Consider the following 15,017-nt stretch of genomic DNA (forward strand, 5'->3'; position numbering starts at 1 on the left):
CCTTCCTGTGTTGGGACACCAGAGCTGGAGGCAGCTCTGCAGGTGGAGTCTCAGCAGAGCAGAGCAGAGAGGCAGAATCCCCTCCCTCCCCTGCTGCCAAATCCCTTCCATCCCCCTATGGATGCAGCCCAGATCATTGTTTCCAAAACATATAGTGCCAAACAGTGCCATACATAACTAACTGAATTTTGATAGGACTTCAAATGGCAATTCAGTGATCCAGAGAAAATATGTGGTCAGGGCTCTTCCATACCTTTAGCTTTGAACAATTATGGCACATAGTCTTGGCAGGAACTGCACTGCCATCACTGTCCTGGAACAGTGATTTTTCTTTAAGCTGGCCAGCAGCAATTGGTCTGTCCATGGTTTTCCTTCTCCAGGTCTGATAGATAGGTCTTCCTGTTTGAAAAATATTGCTATGTTTAACTATTATTTGCATAAGAATTGCATGTTCCAATGTTTTTCAGCCATACTCAGTGGCAAGACACTGCTTGAGATATCTGCACCTTGAAATTTTTCCTCAGGAAAGACATTAAAGAGTGTTCAAAGTAACTACCGTAACTAGTCAAGGACTAGTGCACCTGATTTGTGACATCTGCTTTCTAAAAGACTCCAGGACTTTCTTGGATACATGGAAAAGCTATTGGTAACTTTCTGACAGTTTTTAGAAATCTTTGTGGAAAAGGAAAGTCCCCAGGCAGCTGGAGAATAGGAGAGCTTGTCAGAAAAACATCTTCCCCACACTTGAACCAACTTTTTCTGACTTACCCATTTTTGATCACTGTTCCAAACTAAATGGACCTTTGGTGTGATCCAGTAGGCTTCTGCTATTATATTTCTGATGATTTTCTTAGTGAACACTACCATTCTGTCAGCATTTGGATGAGTAACATTATTAATTGGATGAATGTTTGTAGAATCAGACCACAAATGATGACAGAGGAGAAAATAGGGTAAGAATATGATAAGTAAAGATATATTAAGGTAAAAGAGAGCACTGATTAGAAGAAACAAATAATGACAATCTGTAAGTCTGCAAGCCTTCACAAGTTCCCTGCAGGACAGATGATAAATGTAGATATTTTAGTAAGACTGATAAATTTTTTAGTTTAAAAGTTGGCTCTGATTTAAGGAGTCACCTTAGCTATGTTGGCTAATGCAGATTAAGCTGAGCAGGGGAAAACAGCTAATAATGAGACATCTGGAATGATAAGTAAAACAAACCATTGCCAAGTTTGTCTGTTTGAAAACTGGTGCAAGAGTACCAAAATCAACTAGTTAGCTATGATACACATTTGCACATATATTAAAGGAGCATAGAGGAACATATGTCAAGAAATTGGCCTGTGATATTTTCCCCCCAAGACAATGGAATCTTAAATATGCCACGCTGTTTAAGTCATATGGGAACTTTCAAGGTTTCCCTCCTGCAGGCCTCTGAGGCCAACTGACCCATGAGTGTTGTGGGAGGTTTTTGACACCAGGGTTGTGGGGATGTGGCAAGGTCCCAGGCTAACCCACAAACATCACTTGGTTCCTCTGAAGAGTTCAGTTCTCCCAAGCAAGATGCCCAGGATTGCCTGGATTCCGAGAGAAATGTCCACCAACGCCCAGAAAGGACAACACTCTTAGAAACCCAACAGTCCCCTAAAAGTTACTCCTAGCAACCGAAAATAGGCACTAATGTCTCATAAAGAGATATAAAGCCTCATAAGAACTCTAACTTGAATTTTGCAGATTTTAGTTCCAAATCCTACTCCAGTAAGAGGGGACTATGAAAGCAAACACATGTATATTTCAGACTAAACCACATATGAAATTTCTAAAGGGACCTAAACTTCCTTAGGCTATGTTCAGCAGCTACTAAATAAAAAAACAAACAAACAAACAAAAAAAAAAACAACAAAAAAAAAAAAACCAAAAAAAAAAAGTCAAAAGTAAGCTATAGATAATTAAAGTATGGTGAAGACAGACTTACCCCAATCTTGACAGGATAGGAGCTGAAAGACAGAGTTCTCTAAAGCAAATACATTCTGTATTGATTTGTATTTTGCTGATGATTAACTCTGTGAAACATCTGACTCTGTGAAATAAGCAGTATCTAAATGAGTGACATGATTTTCTTTCCAATACATTTAATTTTAAATATAAAATTTGATTTATGGTGCCAGACTAATAATCTACCTGAAACTCAAATGTTAAACTGTAGAACCACTTCTCTTACACCTAATCGAGCAATCACATTTTCCATAACCACTCTATGAGAATATGAACTTTGGCAAACCAGTGAATCATTGACACCAGTGGCATTTTAAATTAAATGAAGCAAGAAAAATAATAGAAGATTTAATTTATGAATTAGGGGTAATGGATAGCTTTTCTACAGAGGGATAAAAAGTCCTGCTCCCAACAGTGCTTATCCTTTAAAAAAAAATATTGAATCTGCAGAATTGTACCTTTGCACTTTACATGAAGGCTTTCAAGTTTAGTGGCAAAGAGATGTGCAGAAAGGCTGCACTGGCACCTCACAACTAAACAAACAAACCGACTAACTAACAAATGGAAAGAAGCAGGGAGGGAGGCTGTGGAGAGACAGTGAGAGGCAGAGAGAGCACTTACTTTGTGTCAGAGCGGTGTCGGGCTGTTTCTTTCCCGTGCCCGAGGGCTTCCAGGCTTGGAGCCAGTGCAACGTCACAGCCAAAGCGCTGCCTGCTCCGAGAAGTGGAGCACTTCACCACATGTTTTTTAAACCTTGGATTTCCTTCTTACGGTGATTGCAAAACTTTCCCACAATCACCGATACAAAAGCTGTGCAGAAGAAGGCAGGTTTCTTGTGCTGCCACTGCTTTGGCAGGCTACCTGCCAGTGGTGCCAGCCTCTCCCGGGTGGAACAACTTGTTTTCTCCACTCTTTTTTTTTTTTTTTTCCCCCCTAAAGTCTAAACATTGCAGCTGCATGAAGCACCTCTCAAAAGGAACTCCCTACCATCCACCCAACAACCATGGAGTGGGCTCGGCTCAGGCATAAGAGCCCTGAGAGCACAGGCTCAGCTTTTCCAAGCATCTACAGCCTCCTAGCTTTCACTTCTTGGTGCTTTGGAGGAGGGTCAGCAGAGACACCAAGGGATGGCTTAGCTCCTGAAAGGGCATGAACTGCTTTTTGAGATCTGCCAGTTTTAGGTATGAGCCCTCTGTGTCACAGCCCCAGTGCAGAGGTTTGCATGAAAAGCCTTGATTATCTTCTGTATAAAAATACATTAAGGGATTTGATAAAGGCTAAATTAACTCGATTAAATACATGGAATTATAACATTTAGTCAAAACTAAAAAAAAATTATGAAAGCTGAAAGAAATTATAAACTTGCTAAGTACATAAATATGCAAGCTCTCCTTATCCCCTGAAGCTTGCAGGTTAACTGCAGACAATCATTTTATCTGCCATATTTGCACTTGTTAATGGATTTTGCTTGATAGAATTTTACACATTTTACTGTGATCATTATATATTTATTGAGTTATTACAGGTCTTAATTTAAAGTTTCAATTTTTCTGTTCTACCAGCAGGACTATATACTCTCTATACTAGATAGTGAACAAATAAAACACAGCTTTTTTCTACTATTTAGTAAGAAAATTTGCAACAGAAAAAAGGGGGTTTTTCTATGATAATTTTAATGCAGTGTTCCTGCATTACTCTTTAAATGCTGACTTCTTGTTTAATTAATTTTGTTTTAATGCAAGGGAACAATGTACATGTTGAAACTCACTTTCTCTTAAAAGAGTTCAGAATATGGGAAATTCATCAAACCTATTCTTCAGATAAATTGATTCTCATTTGCATGCTTTTACTTAGGTGAAGGACAGAAATCTTTGCTTATTTCTTAATGCCTTAATTATTTTAATTATTTTTAAAATCTTTAAAAAGCTTAGATTTATTTACCAGAATATCATTAGAATGAAGCAAATTTTCCATCACCTGACAATGTCAAATTTACATGTACTGAAACCTGTATTTGGACTGCTTTTAACTATTACAATGTTGCAAAGTTAGAAGGAAAAAAATGTATGAACATTAGCAATGGATTCCCTCCTTATTCTTGCTGTCAGTCTGCAACCAGGTGGAAAACCTGAAGTCTGTTGAAAGGTTGCTGCAAGCCTATTGTCTGTTTGGGGAGCAGGCTCTTAAACACAGTTCTCAAGATGAGACATGCACAAGAAATGTATTTTAAAGTTGAATACATGGAAGTTTATCTATAGAGGACATGACACTTCTTGTGATCCTTGCATACAGATGCTAATATCCACTCACAAGGCAGCACCACATGGATTCAGTGCAGACACTTCCAGATGAGCCACTCAATCTGCTTCACCTTATCGTCAGAGGAGGAAACAGAAGTATTTTCAAAGGCATGGGTTCTTTGTTCTATTCTAGATACTTACTTTAGGCAGGAGATGGAATGAACAGCAGACATGGCTGTGAAAAGCTAGACGGCCAAGATCAGCTTTTGACAACAGAAAGTCAGGAGAGATGAATCCCACCATAAAAGACTTCAGCACTACCATAAAAACAGTCTTCTGCAGCTTTTTCAAACTGAGCTCCAGTGCCTGTGACAGCATTTGCCATCGTGCCTTGTCCAAATCAGTTGTGATATGGCAGCTGCTGGCCGGTGAGGAAAAGGGCCCTTGCTACAGAAGGGCAGTCCTGGAGAGGCAAGGCACATCTGCCAGAGCCTGGCCAGCCCACTGGCACATGCTGGCAGAGCACAGCACCAGCAGCACACACAGAGCCTCTCCACAAGCCACACTGTGGCCTGTTGTGTCAGCCACCAGCCTGACAACTGGCTGGGAACCTGTTCTGCAAGGCCCATGGTAGCATAGAAACTCAAAAACAGGAGAGAAGGTTACCAGTGAGGAAGTGTTTGTCATTGCTGCTGAAGGGTTGCTGCTTCCAGTGTGACCCGGGGCTGGCTTTGATGGGCTGGCAGTGGTGTGCAGCAGGAGGTGGGTGCAAGAGCCCCTTGCAAACAGCCCCGGGAGCAGCTCCAGTGGGAGGAGCTGCCTCTTCCCAGCCTGGCTCCCAGCACCACCATCCACGTTCCCAAAGCAGGACGTGGTATCCCTGATAGGACGTGTCTGGCTGGCTGCACAGCAACCCTCACGTGTGATGAACCGCATCAAAAGGGTACAAGGTGCTCCACGGCCAGGGCATGTAAGGACACTCAGAGAGAGTGCTCAGCCATCTCCTTCCTCCAAGAGGTTATTTGGTGTGGCAGTCACTTAAGAAACTGCAGAATTTTTAGCCCTGGCCTCCTGCCACACTGAGGTGAAGCAGATGGCAGCTTCCATTCAGGAGCTGCCTCTTGTTCATTGGTGGAAAAAGCTCTGCTCGAGGGGGACCCGCTTGTCACCGCTTTAGTTATGCTCAGTTGCACTGATTGAGCTTTCCTGCCAAACAGAGCCCCAGCCTGGAGCAGCACAATCCCAAGTGCCAAGCTGGCAGCCAGGAGACAATGTGAGCTGATGGGGCTGCAAGGGCAACGTTCAGGGAGCTCAGTCTGCAAGTCACATCATGAGTTTCCTGAGTCACAGAGGGAGGAGGGACATGAATTCTGATAGATTACACCCTACTGCTGCTGAAACATTGAAGGACAACATGTGCAAAATGAGGGGAGAAAAACAGTTAATCCTCTGCTTTAATAGCAAAAGAGTTCTTAGAGGAATGACTTCTACATAAGTTGTTCAGTCTTTTTCTTGGCACCACTTTTTCACCTCTGGAAAAGCGCACAGAGGATTTGGGGTTGCTAAGGCAAGCAATCACTTGATCTTATTTTACTAATTCCAGCTTCTTTAGGTCCCAAAGAAAACTCACAAAAGACAAAGATACAAGTGGCAAAAATAATTTCAAAGTGGTCTCCTATGAGAATTTTCTCCTGTAAAACTTAATTTGGCAGCTCTTCACAGGCATCATGCAAAATCGGTGCCATCTAACTCTGCAGTAAGGGAATTTTCTCCCCAAGGATGGGAGCCTACTGAGTACTCCTGTGTAAAAACCTCAAACAATATTAGTGGTAAATGAGGAGTGTTATGATCTCTTCAAACTGTAAGACAGGTATTACATGTGTGCTTATATGGGAAACAATACTATCAACCTTAGAGAAATAGACATTAAAAATTAATCCAACTCGTAACACTTCTTAGTCAGTTGCACCTTTGCATGTAGATATAATTTGTGCTTGAACTAATTAGGCTTCTGAAAAAGAAAAGGATATCTGAAAAAAATCAAGTTTTTGTCAGAGTTAATGCAAGATTTCCAGTCTGAATCTCCAGCACATGCTGGAACAATGCTTTAACCTGAATAAAGGAATTATTGTTTAGATACACCCTACTCTTATGAATAAAACGTTACAAGATTTGAACAGCCCAAACTGGGGATGCTTTTAAAGCTGAAAAGGAGAAGTTTAACTGACAACCTTTGGAAAAAGGATGCTCACTTCAATGTATGCCACTGGAAATCACCTTTCACAAGTGTCTTATGCACAAGCTGAATTAAACACGAACCTAACAAACTGATGGAGAAATTTAGCTTCTAAAAATCACATCCCTTTTGTGCCACAGAAACTTTGTATCAAAAGAAAGTAAACAAGCAAGTCTATAGTGGAATACCACCCAAAGGAAATCATCTTCAAATATGTTATTATTGATTTTTTTTCCTCAGGCCAAGATCTCTGATGGCCTCTCTAAGCTCCAGCTCAGAGTGGGACCTGCCCATTGCCTGTGCCAGCCCTGTGAGAACGCAGAAGGTGCCTGAGCTGGGGTAAAAGGAGCAGGGAGCTGGCTCACAAAGTGTGCTAGTGCCTTCATGAGCAGAGCAGCAGTGGAGAGAAGCCCTCCACTTGTAAATAGCTAACTCTGGGCACTTCCAGTAGCATATCTGTGCAAGGAGTACACTTTCAATCTTACCTCCCCGTGGGTGGTAACAGGAGAAATTCCCTGCCGCGAGAAGAGTGCAAATCCCCTGGATTCCAGTAAATTTGACCAAAGTCATAGGAAGAACTCTCATGAGCATTATGATGGGCCTACACAGCTATGGCTTATCAAAGTAGTGGTTGTTTAAGGGCTAGCCAGCTCTTGTATTCAAAAGTACGATAATAACAACTTATTAAATAATTCTTAAAAAGTATTCATTTTGTCCTTGGTGGAAAATGTAGAAGGAACATCTCAATACATATTTGTTTGTATATTTGGATATTATAAACTTACCTTCACTTTTTTAAAATATGAAGAAATCTTAAAGTACTTTTATATGCAAGACTATTATTACTTATGAAACCTAGAGCTGTTTTTCTACTAAATGGTGTTTCAAAAGTCATTAAAGAAAACTTAAAACTTTGTACTTTTGCTTAAAAAGAGAGGGATGTGGGAAGCTTCAAGGAAAATATTTCCTAAATTATCTCAGATCCGTACTTCCCTTTGCAGTTCCAAAGAAGGCTGCTTTTCTTACAGTCAGCTTTTGAAAAAAATATTTTTCAAAATATTTTCAATAAAACCATTCATTAGAATAGTTTTAACATTACTTAAGAATTTTTTAAGCATTAGTTTCAGTAATTGTTTCTGAGCAAGCTGGGTTTTTACATGAGAACTAAGTAAAGCAAACATATTCTGAACTATCATTAACATTGTTGTGCAGCATAAACTTAGGCAAACATCCCACGGGAATTTCTTTCTTCTACTGAGGAATGTAAAGATATCACCCTCTATGATCTGGAAGAAAAGTCATAGGTATCACTGATACAGCTAGAGCTCTAATCACTGTTTTGGTGTTCCACTCCAGGAAGCAGCATGGTTCTTTTTCACCCATGTTTCTTTGTAACAGAAGTTCTGTAAAGCAAAACAGGAGTCCCTGAGACAAGTTTCTGACACTCAGCTACGTAGGACCAATGACAATCCAATTTCCAAAAAATAGTTCTTTGTTTTTTGTTTTGTTAATGTCCCAAATTATTGAAAAATCTCAAAGGTAAAAAATTCACCCAGTATCAAAATGTTAAAGCAATATACAATAAGCCATTTTTCAAGGAAGCAAAACAAAAGGCCACCAAGAAGCAGTTTTCAGAGCAATAGGATATGGAGCATGACACAAATTTCATGCATTCTTGAGACAAATCATAATGTACCTAGTACACACAGAGAATTTACAGCCTTACTTTAGGGGGATTGACACTTGTAAATACCTGAAGAATGTAAAAATATCAAAGAGAAAAAAATTAAAGTTAAATTGGATGGGAAACTCTATATTAAAATAAAAAATTAACATTACAGGGTGCTTGTGACACACTGGGAAAGGTTCCAAGAGAACAAAATTAACAGAGTATAAAACAATCTCCAGAGAAGTAATAGAAGTCATGCCACCTATATTTTAAAATTTGACTTGGCAAACATCGATAAATATATGCCAAGAAATAATACTTTACTGATGGTAAGGAATGTAATTTATTTACTGTACTCAATTTATAAAGTCAAAAGTGTTAAACCAACTTGGTCAGTACAAGAATTAGAGGCCTGGGACACTAAATTGTTGCCCTCTGTTCCTTACCATCCCTGTCTGCATTCTCCAGCATGAGCACTTTATAAAGGGACAGGAGTTTAAATCCCCTTTGACAGCCCCAGAGCTCCCATTTGCAGCTTGCAGTGCAATTGTTATACCCGAAGCAGATGCACCAGATGTTTTCTCTCCTGCTGTAGTGTCAGTGCCAGGGATGTCAGCCACAGCACCCTCTGCTTATTGCCCTCCCTTCCCAGTGACCACAGGCAACACCTTTTATCCCAGGGAATTATGTGGCAGCCCAAAACTCTGGGGAAGCAGTTTTTCTTCACTGCGCACCAGGGAGTTATCTGGATCCCTTTCCATGCAAACACAAGCTAAATGGTACCTCTCTTGGTACCTCTTGGTACCTCTTCTCCTACCTGTTTATTTTTTTTAAACTAAAGGCATATTCAGACTAACCTGAATCTTGGTACTCTCTCCTCCTGTCTCTTTATTTAAAACTGTTTTTGTGAGTTTGTGATTTTAAAAACGCAAATTAGCATTGAGAGCTCAGCTGTCATTTAGGGCACTCAGGCCTTTGAATTTCACAGAGTAATTCCCTATCAGTGATCTCTGCACCTGGAGGACTGAACTGCAGCCCTGTATAGGCTCCTCTCTCCTTGGTATTGCATACACTGTGAAAAATTCACACAGCAGAGAAGTAGGGTTGGTACCAATTACACCACCTACACTGAATGACTGCAATAGATCACCCTCAGAACGAGAAGGGCTTCTGTGTAATACGGGTTTCTTTGCTATTTATCAGCCTGCAGTACCAAAGGAAAACAGCTCTCCCACACTTACCACCCTTCATGTCCCCAGGTATTTACTGAAGTTGTAATTCTTTTTCTTAACAATACCACTGTCTGACTCTGTGTGTGTATAATATCAAGTTCCTGATGTTCATACAGAAGTAAGATTTGGAGAAATACCAGCTCTTCTCTTCTCTACATAGACTTGTCTAATTAACAAGGGAAAATATTATACTGGATCTCAAGGTCTCTGTGAGGACAGCTTATAGCTGAACCCAGCCTCTGCTACTCAGGCCTTTCTGACCTGAAAACATAGCATGATAAATTAACAGAGGAACTTGGAAACAATGAATAGTTTTGTCTTTCCTATATTTGAACTTAGAAATAACTTCTCTAGCACCCAAGACAGGATTTCAGATGCCAGGCTTCTACAGGAAAGGAATGAAAATGAAAAGGGAAGTCCTTTATTAGACTCCATCTGTTAAATTGTAATGCTGGAAAATTGAAGGACAGCGTAAAAAGGCTGTCTCTGTCTGAAACAAGTCTGTTTGGGTCTGCGTACATATACAGATATATATACAAACACACACACACACACAAATATATATATATATATATATATATAAAAAACACATCTGAAAGGAATGTTCCTGCAAAATCCCGGTCATGGAAGTAGAACTGTCAAAGTAGCAGCAGCAACATTGCAAATCCTGCTATCCTATTATACAGACTCACCAGGAAGAACATTCAGAGCTACAATGTGAGGTAGAAAGCTACATCACCACCACCACCAAAAGCAAAACAAAACAAAACAAAACAAGCAAATAAACAAACCCCACGAGTCTTGTGCCCTCTTGGCAATTTTTTCTAAATTCTGAAAATTTCTACAGAAACTTAAGCTCGTTTTATATATGATTCTGTCTTTATATCAGAAAGTTTTCTTGCGAAGAAGGAAAAACCATGGTGTACCAGCCAGCATGCAGCTGCCTGCACTCTGGCCATCTGCTTTGAAACAATAGTAACAGCAAAGGTACAGCATGAACTGGCCCTCTCTGTGTCTCATTAACCTCAAATGAGAAGTTTGTTTTTTCCAAAGCTGGTTTTGGAACCATTTAAATGATAACCTCACAAAGCCAGGCAGCCTTTTGACCAATGCAGGGGGCCGAGGCCTTTTGGAAAGCAAAACCTCTGGAATGAACTATTTCTTTTAAACCACCATTTCCCACCTGTAATGGGGCTTTCTGCCCTCCATGTAAGGGCCTTCCTCTTGCTCTGCCCAGGCTGTAAGGATCCAGCAAGCTGCCAACCTTGGTCACACACATGAAGAAAAGCCCTGAGCACAGTGTGCTTGTATCTCCTGAGCACCTCTCTGCTGGAAATTAACAGGCACACTTCTGGCCTGGAGCTACCAAATGGTCTCTTCTAGAAGGGAAGTCAGGCATTGCAACACCTAAGATTTCACCTTCCAAAGGGATCCTCTGTTTTATCCTGTGATTTAGTCTGCTGTGATTTAAGAAATGTATGTCCTTGATTCCCTGGACAAAGCAAGAGAGGGGCAATTACCAAGTAATTTTCTAATTCTCAGAGAAAGTCCTAAACAAAGGAAGTTCAAAATCCCAACCATCGTTACTGGGAACACTTTATGCCTTGTTAAGAAAGGAAAAGACTAACAACAATTCTGTGTGAAAAAAAAAAACAGCAGTAGCCCAGAACTTGTTGCTGGATATATCCAGTTTGTATCATGTGACCAGACTTACATAAACTAAAAAGTGATCTGGCTTCTTTGCATGCCAAATCCCATCCCAGCTATTCTCAGGGTGTTGCTCTCCACAGCCACAGGCTGAATTAGCTTCTGGTACCATGATTTGCTTTGATGAGAAGAGTCTGTAGGGAAGAGTCAGCTGCTAAAACTCCACTTGAGATAGAAAGATTAGAAAAACAGCCCACTGTTCACCATAGATGAAACTACAGAAAAAGAAAGTAAACTTAAGCTGCCAGTAATACTTACCCAAAATTGTAATGCTCATGTGTTCACAGACTACACGTGTTAATATATGTTTGTATCACAAACACAAAGCCAGCATCATATCACAATCAGACTTGACCTCAACCAAATTATAGTGTGAGGATGCAGCTTTGGTCATGACACCTCCCTTCTGTCCTCTAATTAAAATCAGCTTGTCAGGTAACATATTTTCCTCCCAAATGAGTAATTTCCTGTCAAGAAAAAAAGCAATCATGATCATAGCTTGGGCAATATGCATATCCAGAAATGTTTAATTGTAAAGGTTTCAATTCTTAAAAGTTGGAAGCAGCAGGGCTGCAATGAAGGTTATACCAGACACAGTATTTTTTAGGATACAGGTTAGACTAAAATAATGAGAGACTTGGCAATTAAATAGCTGATGAAATTAAAATACAGACAAAATAAAAATAATGAAAACAAATTATAAAACACATAGCCTGCTCATGCACAGAGATGTGCATTTTACAAAGCACTGACATTTTTCAGTGAGACTGAAGACTTGTTCTTTCTTTGAAAATGATGGCTCAACAGCTGATCACAGTCAAAAAACACCCCAATGGAACATCAAGGGTCATTACAAATGACCTTGAGTACAAAATGCTAGATGAATACATGTTAAAATGCTAGATAAACACTTGTGTGCACAGTTTGTGTAACATTGCCTTTTAAATACCTCCAAGATCATCACATTGCCTGAAAAACTTCAAGTTTTTGTTTCTCAGTGTTTGAGAGCATCCATATCCAGGCATCAACACCCAGCCTTCCACTTGGTAGGCTTAAGGATCAAAATTCAGCTCTTGAGTGCTCTTTCCTGGGTTGAAACTTTAGTGACAAAGATGTTGTTGGTGGTACTGTGTTGGCTGTCTGCTGGGCTCTCAGGCACTCAGAAACCTGACACTCATTTTTATAATTTCATATTGGACTTCATCAACCCAGATATTCATATGTTGCTGCTTAATAAACTTTAGAGCACTGTTACTTCTACTGCCATTATTCCCATTTGTGTCTTGTGCTACCCACAGTGCTGACACAGGTCTTGGTGCTTGAAACATCAGACCAGGACCAGACCAAACATTTAAGCACAATGAATGCCCTCTGAGTACCTTCTGTAACCCACCTCTGTTCAAATGGGGGTCACAACTGTGTCTGTTTGGGGTTCAGTCTCAAAATATCCAACAGCACTTATTTAAACAATAAACATCAATAAGGCCAATCACTTTAAAGCACATGTTTAAACAGTTTGCTGAATCATAGTCAGCATGTTAAAACTTGAAGGAAGCCAGTCTAAAGCTTGGCTTTACATTTGAAGGACTAGCTTTAAGAGTAATTTTCTGACCTCACAACCCAATCCTAGGAGTGTCTGTTGTACCAGGCATGGCATATCATACCGGATTCATGAGGATCACCTTGGCACAACCTGCACTCTCTGTTTCCTGGTTTTGCTCTGGAGATGCAATGTTCCCACCACAGGTTTATGCCCAGAAGCTTCTGTAAGGAGGCATCACCCATCCAGCACTGCCTACCTGGATGCACAGTCTGGGCAGCAGAGCCCCTGGGGAACCTGGCCTTTTTCACTGCTACATTCTCAGGCAGATGAACCAGAGCAATTAAACACAACATTAATATATCTACTGAAATGCTAAATTCAAGACTTGGAAATGTTCCTGCTGAAATGCTAATTTTAAAACTTGGAAACGTTCCTATCTGCTTCCTTCCACTTCAAAACAGTGAGTTAACTAGGTCTGACCCTTTGGCAGTGCTCTATTTAAGTGGCACAGATTTGCCTACTTAACAAAGTCCTTTTGTTTCCCACAGCTGTGAAATTCTGGTGCTTTGTAACTTTTCATGTTTCCCAGGTTACCTTGGCACCAAGCTGTGACTAAATGTCTGTAAAGGATTTTTAACTCCAGCTTTGGAAGAATATAACCACAAGGAAGAATGATGGCTTTCAGTGAGTACCCCATGCTAGCAAGAGCAATGCTCAAAATCAGCTTCAGATGTCCGCAAAGCTTCTGGGAGATCTGTGGTTAAATAGGGAGCTGAATTATCTGTTCTGCTCTGTTCCTGACTGCATCATGTTTATCTTTCTTCCATTCCCCTTCCCCATGTTATACCTGTTCAGGGAGACAGGGGCTATGACATCTTTTCAAAAGAATTCGTTTTAAGGATCACTTTTATTTGAAGTTTCTTCAAATTCTGAAGCTGATTTCCTGCTCTGTGGGAGGAAATGGATCTTTTCTCACTGATTCCACAAGGACAGGAAGCAATTCCAAGCACACACACATATGGTATCAATAAGACACCTTGAAGCAAAGAGATTGTAACTGAACTAATGAACGACTGTGGCAAAATACCCTTCCCTTTTTTTGGTGGCTGCAGAAGGTCCCAGGTGGTTTGAATGGGAGCAGGTCTGTGCCATATAGAATAAATAAGTAGGAAATATTTGCAGGTGCTGGAGCATTGGTCTGTGGTCATTCCACAAACTCCCTCCATGCCTTATCCAGTAGGGAATAATAACCAGGACCTGTAATAAAAAGCCTCAGGAAGTCATTGCATGGACACTGGCAGACAGGCCTAAGGGTTCTTTGCACTGGGGCCTAATAAGAGGCAGTACCAAATCAGATGCTAAACATGGATGCACTAAACCACAGAGACACCTTGTACGACTTTTATCAGCAGGGTTTCCTTTACTTTTTTTTTTACCTGAGACATTTAGGGTTTCTTCCTTAAATATTTAAGACATCCCAGGGCAGCAGGTAACGGAAGTAACGAATCCTGATGACCTTTCCTTGTCAATGCTCTACGCAAATCTTGAAACATCACCATAACACAGCATTTTTTAAAAATGTAATTTTTAAATTTATTATTATTGCCAAAATACCCAGACCATGTCATAAACCAGGTTTCCAGTATTTTGACCACCTGTACTATGCAGAATAACAAATAATCCCTGCCTGAAAGGACTAATAATATCATTAAATAATATGGAAAATGGGGCCTGAAGAAGCCACAAATCCTGTCTACAGTCAATGAGAGAGACTCTGACAGAAACTGTGGGAGAATTCCAAGATGAAATCTGGCATCACCTTGAGTCAAACACAAAACTCTCTCTATTTTCAGTGAACCAGGTCTGAATGCATATGTTTCTGCTTCATAGCCCTTTGCTCAGAGAACTCAAACCTGGCATTTCATAAGTTTTCTTATTTCTAGTCCTTTTTCTTTTGCACCAAACACATTTTTTCCCATGCCTTGTGTTTACAAACTGATACTTTTATAATATAATTAGGATAAAACTATGTGTAATTCTATTAATCTCTGTCCAAGTGTTCGTTAGTTAAAGTACAAAATTCTTCACAAGGATATATCCAATATTTACAGTGCAATGTTTTTTCCCCAACATGTCCTTCTGTGAAATGCTATTTCACTGCTTCTTGTTCTTTATCCTGCATTTCTATTGGTGCATTCAATAAGATTGGGTTTTCAGATTTCAGTTTCTTCTTTAAAAGGAGGAGAATTAGTGTACTCGGGATGTAGGACACTCCACGTAACACTGCTGGCAGGCCAAGATAGAGCCACCTGAAATAAATCATGAGTTTCATTAAATATATGCATTTGTAAAAAAGTGAAAAACTATTCAGCAAACACTGTTTTGTGAAAAT

The 15,017-nt window shown here is 40.1% G+C and overlaps 1 protein-coding gene across 1 annotated transcript in view; it reads right to left on the bottom strand.

The window, feature by feature from the left end:
- Positions 1–15,017, bottom strand: part of LOC309572699 (uncharacterized protein) — a gene marked incomplete at both ends in the record, with an annotated part of 45,222 nt that overhangs the window by 15,822 nt on the left and 14,383 nt on the right. The window contains 4 exons of the mRNA XM_082281136.1: positions 254–399; positions 2,620–2,709; positions 12,882–12,942; positions 14,784–14,934. Of these exons, the coding sequence (XP_082137262.1) occupies positions 254–399; positions 2,620–2,709; positions 12,882–12,942; positions 14,784–14,934 (448 nt within the window). The remainder of the gene's footprint in view (positions 1–253; positions 400–2,619; positions 2,710–12,881; positions 12,943–14,783; positions 14,935–15,017) is intronic.

Source organism: Coloeus monedula (assembly GCF_965178545.1).
Source record: "Coloeus monedula genome assembly, chromosome: 4".
Lineage (NCBI taxonomy): Eukaryota > Metazoa > Chordata > Aves > Passeriformes > Corvidae > Coloeus > Coloeus monedula.